This window comes from Nicotiana sylvestris, chromosome 2 (assembly GCF_000393655.2).
Source record: "Nicotiana sylvestris chromosome 2, ASM39365v2, whole genome shotgun sequence".
In the NCBI taxonomy this organism is placed as follows: Eukaryota; Viridiplantae; Streptophyta; class Magnoliopsida; order Solanales; family Solanaceae; genus Nicotiana; species Nicotiana sylvestris.
Genome location: NC_091058.1, coordinates 89,723,580 through 89,733,074, shown reverse-complemented (window position 1 = coordinate 89,733,074; position 9,495 = coordinate 89,723,580). Strand labels below are relative to the sequence as shown.

The 9,495-nt window shown below is 36.5% G+C and overlaps 1 protein-coding gene across 1 annotated transcript; it reads left to right on the top strand.

Moving 5' to 3' along the window:
• The first annotated feature begins 7,826 nt into the window (after positions 1–7,826).
• On the top strand, positions 7,827–9,104 carry LOC104240444 (mogroside IIIx synthase-like). Its single transcript, XM_009795287.2, has one exon. The coding sequence runs from the start codon at positions 7,827–7,829 to the stop codon at positions 9,102–9,104; it is 1,278 nt and encodes a 425-aa protein (XP_009793589.2).
• Positions 9,105–9,495: the final 391 nt, after the last annotated feature.

Sequence of the window (9,495 nt, the reverse complement as noted above, 5' to 3'; positions counted from 1 at the left end):
GGTGGTGAGGGATTTTTTTAGATGTGTTTCCTGCTGCCGGGCATACCGCCGGACAGGGTTATTCTGATTTGGTGACCGGGCACCGTATCGTATGGCACCGGCGGATTAAATGAGTTGAAGGAGCAGCTTCAGGAACTCCTTGATAAGGGGTTCATTGGTAGGCCAATATGGATGTGTGTTCTGTATCAAGTCGGCTTTGTTGACTCCGAGTTGCTATTGTTGAGGGATGTGTTGATTCGATTGCTATTGAGCTTATCAGTGTTCTAGGGTGATCTATGAGCTACCTTTTCGTGTTGCGAGGCATTATGATTTATTGGTTATAGGCACATATGGTGAGGTTCTATTAGGGTCTCATAGTGGAATTCGAACGGGAAGAGTATTGGGTATTGCTCGGCGGATGGCATATCGGTTATGTCCTTTCGGGTTTTTGTGATGTTATGTCATTTGCTTCATCGTGGTTATGATGATTTGCCTTTGGTTCTAGACATCAAATTTCACGTGGTTGTTGATTTTGAGCATAGTGACTCGAGGTGTTTCATATGGACCAGTGTTTGGATTAAGGTCACACCTTGCAGCGAAGTTATATGGAGGTATGATCCTTCGGGTTAGATTCGTGTGTTCTGGTTCTACGATGTGTGATGGGTTCTCAGCATTGTGTTGTGGTGGTACTGGTGAGCTTGCGGTACAACTCTCTCATTTGAGTCATTTTTTCATAATTTGAGTACATTTGTATTGTTGCTTATGGGTGCGCGGGTCGCACGAGTTGTGGATCTAGATTGTATCGATGTGTCATGTCACTAGAGTAGTCGTGTTGGATGAGATGAGATCATTGAGATCTAGAATGAATACTATCGGATTCGATTTCAGTATGTTGGAAGGGTAATATCGGGATTCGGCTTAGAAATTTACTATGGTCCTTGCCAAAGGAGAGGGAGTTTCATGAATGGTTGATTGGAGGAATGATTATGATTCTGCGTGTTTCTTTCATCATTGGCAGTATATGAAAGTGTTGGAATGAGACTTTAATTGTTAAGAAGTTTATTAGCGGTATTCGGTTGTTGTGTGCAACTGTCGTGATTAGAAGTTATCGCTACGAGTGTCTGAGTTATGGGGTATATGGCTATGAGTGTCTGAGTCATGTAATTGCATCTTGGGTACGGATATGGGTTGATACAGCTTGTTCAGACTTATTCAGTGTATAGATGTGAGATTCTAATCTTATAGATAGTTTCGGAAGTAGAAAATTGGTACTAAGGTTATGGGCTAGGGTGAATTGTGAAATTTCAGTTATGTTGTGTTATCGAGCCTATATGGGATAGGGTGACATGGTATCACCCCCAGGTGTGTGCATGGTAAGGTTATACAGCGATTTGTTAGTTTTTGGAACAACTTTGGGCACGCTCGAGGACGAACGTTTGTTTAAGAGAGGGAGGATGTAACGACCCGGCCGGTCGTTTCATGAGTTACAACTCCGTTTTTCCCATTTCTGCTTTCTTATGTGTGGTTAAGCTACATTTTATCGTATCAAGTTGGTTGACTCGGGTTTGGAATAGTTTTGGACTGTTATGAGACACTTAGTCTCTTAAGTTAGCCATTTAGTTGGAAAAGTCAACTAGAAGTTGACTTGTGAGTAAATGATCTCGGAACATGGTTTTCATGGTTCGGATAGCTTCGTGAGGTGATTTGGGACCTAGGAGCATGTTCGAAATGTAATTTGGAGGTCCGTGGTAGATTTAGTCTTGAATTGGCGAAACTGGAGTTTTGGCATTTTCCGATTGGTAGTGGAAATTTTGATATCGGGGTCGGAATGGAATTTCGGAAATTGGGGTAGGACCGCTATGTCATTTGTGATGTGTGTGAAAAATTTTAGGTCTTTCGGATGAGATTTGATAAGTTTTTGGATCGGTTGCAGAATTCGGATATTTTAGAATCTTTAGGCTTTAATCCGAGGGTATTTTGGTATTTCGATGTTGTTTTGAGTGTTCCGAAGATTGGAATAAGTATGAATAGTGATATGAGACTTGTTTGTATTCTTGGGTGAGGTCTCGGGGGCCTCAAGATGATTCGGATGGTTATCGAAAAGTTTGAAAATTGGAAGAATTGCAGCTGAAGCTGCTGGTTCTGTTGTAACCGCACATGCGGTTAGAGGGCTGTAGGTGCGACGATCGCAGAAGCGTAAGTTGAGACGCACCTGCGAGCCCGCAGGTGCGAATGAGGGATCTTAAATGAAATTCCATAGAAGCGGAGGATTATGCGCAGATACGGCCCCGCAGGTGCATAATGGGGACCGCAGGTGCGGAAGTGCTAGGCAGAGTGTATATAAAGGCTCCTTCCCGAATTTTTGCTCATTCTTCACCTTTTTTTGCCAGGATTTGAGCTTTGGGCAGTGATTTTCAAGAGGAATCAAGGATTTTCAATGGGTTAAGTTACTTGGGCTTTATTATTTGTATTTGTGATGATTTTTTCATTGTTTAATCATGATATTAGTGGAAATTAGGGAAGAAAGTTGGGAGATTAGGGCTTGAAATTTGAAGAGTTGAATTGGGGATTTGAGGGTCCATTTGAGGTCCAATTTTGATGTTCTTGGTATGTATAGACTCGTGGGAGGATGAGAATTATTATGATGTAATTTTTATCAAATTTCGAGACGTGGGACCGAGGGCGGGTTCGAACAAATTTGAGATTTTTGGTCTAAATTGATAATTTTAGTATGGGTTTCATTTCTTTAGCATATATTGATGATAATATACTGATTTTGGATAGAGTCAGAGCATTTGGAGGCCAAATCGAGAGGCAAGGGCATCACGGGCTAGAGTTTGGTTGGCTTGAGGTAAGTAACGCTTCCAAACTTGGTTCTGAGGGTTCGAAACCCCGAACTATGTGTTTTATGATTACTATTAAGGTGACGCAAATGCTAAGTGACGGGCATGTGGGTGTGCACCGTGAAAATTACGGTCTGGATCATTCCATGGCACCGTTTAGTGACTCTTTCTTGTTGATATCTATGTTGTAATTATGTGATTAAGTTAATGAGATGTAAATCATGCTAATTATCATGTTAACTGTTAAGGCTTCACGCCAATACTGTTGAGACCCGAGAGGTCGTTTCTTGTTGTCATATCATTAGCTTCATTGATATTCTATACTCAGTCATGTTCATGCATATTATATCATGTCTTATAGCCTGTTTGGCCAAGCTGGAGAAATCAGTTTATTTTGAGAAGTGCTTTTGAAAAAAGTGCTTTTAAAAAAAGTACTTTTGGAGAGAATCAGTTTGTGTTTGGCTAATCAGTCTGAAAAGCACTTTTGAGAAATAATTTGTGTTTGGCCAAGCTTTTTCGAAAGTGCTTTTAAGCGTCAAATTACGAATAAGGACATGAATAGATTTACTTAATAATTAATATTATAAGTAAATAAATAATATCAAAATTTTGTTATTACATGCAATAATTAAAACAAAATTCATTTTATTTAAGTAAAATATGAAAATAAAATTAAAAAGTACTTAATTCTTTTAATATAAGTTAAATATATTAAAATTCCTTCAACAATATAAAAATATTCACCCCTAAAGTCACTATATATTAGAAAGTTTCCTAAAAATAAGAAGAATTATTTATAAATTAATATCATAAGTATTAGGTTTAAGGGTTATTTTGGTATATATTATATTTTGTTAAGGGTATTTTAGGTAAGAAGAAAAGCCAAAACTGCTTTTGCTTCTGTTTTTGGAAAGAAGCTACTTTTTTCTGCTTTTCTGAAACTGCTTCTGCTTCTTCCCAAAAGCATTTTTTTCCCAAATAAGCTTGGCCAAACACCTCAAATTAGGGAAAAAAATGCTTTTGGAAAAAAAAGCACTTTTTTGTCTTGAGAAGCTTGGCCAAACAGGCTATTAGTCTCGATTATTATTATTTGACACATCATATCATTGTTCAGGCTAGTATCATGACATTTTGAGCCCGTGTGTGTGAGACTGGAGAGTGATGACTGAGTGAGGCCGCGAGCCTGATATTTAGTGACAGTATGGGATCAGGCTGCACGCCGCAACAAGATATTGAACATGCCTTTGCTGGCTTGTTATAGCGTTTGGGCTAAGAGAAGCCCTTCCGGAGTTTTTACACCTCCAGTGAGCGCAGTTGATATTATTGAGGAGTGGATTTTTCCTGGACATGGATCTTGTCCGAAGTACTTATTATCTGAAGATGGATCTTCTCCATGATGGCCGGATTGGCCTGTTCACTGGAGACTGTTGTTCTGTGATGTGTATATATTTTGGGATGGATCTTCCCTGGGCCTTGTGAGCCATATATAGTACTGAGTGGTTGTGAGGTTGTTATTGATATTATCTAGAGATGGATCTTCTCCATAGGATGGAATGGCTTTCCTCAGTACTAAGTGACTGTTGTTAGAGATGTATATATTCCGGGATGGGTCTTCCCTGGGCCGTACGCACCATATACAGTACTGAGTGGACAAGCATAAGAGATTGTGGGCACATGAGGCACTCAGCATGGTGCATTTCATATAGCATGTGCATTGACATGTAGATGTAGCAGAGTTACACTTCTTTCCCTTGTTCATACCTACTCTGTTTTACTGTTCGAGCTGTTTTATTTAATTGAAAGCATGCCTACGTTTCTGTACATTATTTCTGTTATCCTTGAGGAGGTTGAGTTCGTCACTACCTATCAGTCCAAAGGTTGGACTTGCTACTTACTGAGTTGGTGTACTCACGTCACCCCCTGCACCTCGTGTGCAGATTCGAGCACTTTAGATCCAGTGGTGGTGGTTGATCGGGGCTTCTGACTTAGGAGATTATTGAGGTACCTGCACGGCGTTCGCAGGCCTTGGCTCTCCACCTTACTTTTCAGTTGTATTTCAGTTGTTCCCTTAGATATTATATTAGACTATGTATTTTTCTTAGACGCTCTTGCACTCAGTTACACTCCGGTTTTGGGCTGGATTGTATCTATTTCGATTAATTTCTTATGTTCCAAATAGTTCCTTAACTGTTAAAAGCTTCCGTAAATATTTTCAAATTTATTATTATTGTGTTGATTGTTGAGCTGAGGCTGGCCTAGTTTCACGATAGGCGTCATCACGACGGGTTGGGTTTTGGATCGTGACAATAATGGAGGATATATTTAATTAATATTTTCTCATAGTACAGGAATATATATGGCCCTTTGTCGTTTATAAATTGATAAGCTTATACCGCTTACAACTTGTTTGGATGGTTGCTCTGTATCGTTTCATATTGTATCTTAGCATATTATATTGTATTGTACTGTATTATTTTGATGTATAAAATATTTGGATAAATTATTTTGTTTGACGTCGTTTTATATGTCATGTACCAATAATATAAAGAATAAACTTGCAATATTACAAAGAAAAAGTAAGGTATGAAGTAGAATTGTTATATAAGAAGGTAGGGTAAATGATAAAATATGATTATTTAATAATAAGAAGGGCAAAATGAGAGAGGAAAAAAATAAGGTAACCACGCGACCACACCAAATCGGTTGTTAGATAAGTTGATACTTTTACGTAATGACGGATTTAACAATACGATATAATAAAATTTAAGTAACAATAAAAATAAACATTATATTTAAAGTAATAATACGATACAATACAATAAGTAACAACCATCCAAACAAGTTGTTTCGAGTAACGGGGTATTTCTTTTCTCGGTAATAATTTTTTTTGTTTTAATCTTATTTTCTCATTGAAAGTATAATTTAACTCTTTCGTCCCACTTGGCTTGTCTGAAGAAAGAAATCCCACTTGGCTTCCGTAAATAATTGTGCACATTAAAAACACTAATTAAGAATAACGTTTAAAAATTTGAGAAATGAAAAACGTCAGAATATAAAAGAAAAGATTGTTTCTACTCTTTTCAAATAATCTTGTCTATATATAAACACTTGGGAATCTAAGGTTCAATTTTTATGTATGGAGATTGATTTCAGAATACGTATTAATTACCTTTTTTTGGTCCATAAGAGGTAAGTATTACCGCCTAAACGAAATAACTACCATAGCTTTCCAATTAGCATAGATACCAGAAATAAAAATGGAAAAGAAATCTAGTTATAAAAGAAACTGAAAAGGAATAGGAAGAAATAAAGAAAGTAGGGTAAGTTGTGCGTATACTTTACTCTCTCCAGATCTCACTTATGAAATTACACTGAATTTTATTGTTGTTGTATGGTACCATTACTTTTATATAGTAAATGAAGAAATTAGATATGGCTTTGATTAACTAATATGAAATGCTGCTGATATTCGTCAGGCCAGAAGCACTATGAAAAAACCGAACATGTAAAAAACGTCTCTTATTGGTGTAGGGTACAAACAAAAATAATCGTTCTCCACCCCCAAAGGTTATGGTGGGTCTTGGGTTATAACCAGAGCTCTAAAGTTCGAACTTTAGGAATAAAGTCCGTCTTTAGTAATAAGGAGTGCGTTATCTCTTTAATGTGACTTTCTATCACAAATCCGAATTAATCGGCCCTTTATTAGAAAAAATATGAGTTAATAGGAGTAGAGTTACTTGAAAGAAAGGAAATAAATTAAATTAGAGGTGGAAATGATGCATCTCAAGCTGTCAAAGAAGTGATCCTTCCAAGGCTACCATTCCATCTCTTTTTAAGTTTTCATGTAGTTTGTTTGACTAGCGCTTAATTAATTTAACACTTTATACTACTGGTTTCTTTGATATTGGAGAAAACGTAGGAAGAAAAAGGGGAGAAATTCAAAAATAGCTAGATTTATAAGTGGTCATTCAAAAATAGCCATAGTTTCAAAAGTAATCGAAATTTAGCCACTTTTCAAGTTAAGATAAATTTAAACGAAAACACTGTTCAAAATTCGGAAAAATACTCCATTATAAACCGGTCCAGCATAATATACTGGAGATTGGAGCAGTATATTATACTGGAACTTTCCGCGTGTTGGAGTTCCAGCATAATATGCTGGAATTCCATATAGAGGTGCACCGATCTTCAGTATATTATACTGGAACTTTCCATGTTGCAGCAAAATAGTGGCTATTTTTTAATGACTTTACAAACGCTGGCTATTTTTGAATGACCAGTCCGAAAACTAGCTAGCCCTTGCTATTTTTACAAGAAAAAGTTTACTACTAGTAAAACATATTGTGGCCAGCAAAGCACTGGATCAAACTCGAATAATTCATGAAGGGATGAAATTTGACATTTGAATCAACATGAATTGAAAGAGGGAATGACTTTTACCTCAAAGATCACAAGAAAAAGGAATTGTTTTACCAATCATGAGTTTAATTTTGATAAATTACGGTCTACATTTGCACTATTATTTTACCTAAAAGATAACTACAATCGTCTAAAAGTAACTGTTTTTGTAAGAGGTGTTACATTATGTTAAAATACATTGATTATACACTTAATTAAATGCATATAAGTTGTATACATCTTATCCATATTAGGTCTAGCGTGCATATTTCGACGGCAAATTCTTTATATGGTACCATTGTTCAGCCTAGCATTTGCTTTCATCCCATGTAAAGATGCTCTTATATAAGAAGTCAAATACGTAAAGTGGATCAACGCAAAAGGAAAGTGAACCATGCAGATATTATACGTATACCAAAAATATATAGTCGCATTTTCCTTGTACATGTTTGTGCATTAAACACTTATAGATCTTTCAATCTTCAACTTACCATGTAATAAACTTTTTTATGAACTATAAATATACCTCCATATCAATCCCTTTTTGCATGCATAAAAGTTTTGAGAAGAAAGTAAGTTTGAAAAAGAAGAGAAACTCAAGAAATCATGAATGGTTTTATGGATAATCAAAAACTACTTCGGGTTTTGATGTTTCCATGGTTAGGTTATGGTCACATTTCTCCCTTCTTAGAGTTAGCCAAAAAGCTCAGCCAAAGAAACTTCACTATTTACTTGTGTTCTACGCCAGTAAACCTAAGCTCTATTAAGAAAAAACTTAGCCCAGAATTTTCACCGTCAATCCAATTCTTGGAACTTCATCTCCAAACTTTATCTAATCTTCCTCCTTGTCACCACACTACCAATGGTCTCCCACCTCATATAATGAACACTCTCAAAGAAGCTTTTGACTTAGCCAGTCCTGATTTTACCCTAATCTTGAAAACCCTAAAACCTGATTTATTGATTTATGATTTTCTCCAACCTTGGGCTCCAAAGGCTGCTGCTGAGTTAAAAATCCCTGCTGTTGAATTTATTAGTAGTAGCTCTACAATGACCTCTTATATGTTGCATGTGTTCAACAAGCCAGGTATAAAATTTCCCTTCTCGTCTATATATTATCGTGACTATGAGATCGCTCGTATAGAGAAAGATGAATCATCTATGCCTATGGAAAAGCTTGAGGAAGATAAAAAGCGAGTTAGAGATTGTTTTTACCTATCTAGTGATATTGTTTTGATAAAAAGTTTTAAGGAGATTGAGGGTAAGTATAGTGATTATGTCACTAATTCAACTGGGAAAAAAGTTGTGCCAGTTGGTCCATTAGTTCAAGAACCTACTCTTGACGATGGAGAATCAGAGTTAATAACATGGTTGAATGAAAAGGAGGAGAAATCCACAATATTTGTATCTTTTGGAAGTGAATATTTTTTGTCCAAGGAAGATTTACTGGAGATTGCTTGTGGGTTGGAAAATAGTAAGGTGAATTTTATATGGCCTATAAGGTTTCAAAAAGGGAAAGATGTTGAACTTCAAGAGGCATTACCTAAAGGTTTTTTCAATAGGGTAGGGAATAGGGGAAAAGTTTTTAAAGGATGGGCACCACAGGCAAAAATCTTGGAGCATTCAAGTATCGGCGGATTTGTGAGTCATTGTGGATGGAGTTCTGTAATGGAAAGCATGAAATATGGGGTTCCGATTATCGCTATGCCAATGCATATTGATCAACCAATTAACTCTAGGCTTGTTGAAGAGATTGGTATTGCTGTGGAAGTTGTGAGGGACAGTAATGCAAAGCTTCATAGGGAGGTAGTTGCAGCCATAATCAACCAAGTGGTGGTAGAGAAGGAAGGTGAATTTGTAAGGCAAAAGGCGAGGGATATGTAGGAAATCCTTTGTTCCAAAGGAGATGAAGAAATTGAAGAAGTTGCCAAAGAGTTGGAAAAGCTTTGTGCTAAGAAAACTCACAGTTTTATCGAAGGTTTTTAGGTTGTTAGTAAAGATTTATCTTCTAGTACTATTTTTATTTAGATGCTTATATAGTATAGTAGCTAGGGTGTTTTTGTTGCTTTATTAGTTAGGATTAAATCGTACTAGCTAGTCTTGTTCCCATGTTTTTTCATATGTTGGACACCCTACTATTATAAATTAGTTTTTATTTCCTACTATTTTAATTCCATTATCCAAGTTAAAAGTCAAATGATTCGGTGAAAGCTTTCAATTACAGGACTATCTTAGTTCTATTTTCTTTTCTTACTATTTCTCTAATTTAGGTTCT

Coding starts and splice junctions, on each gene's coding strand:
- LOC104240444 (XM_009795287.2), top strand. CDS start 7,827: ATGAATGGTTTTATGGATAATCAAAAACTACTTCGGGTTTTGATGTTT.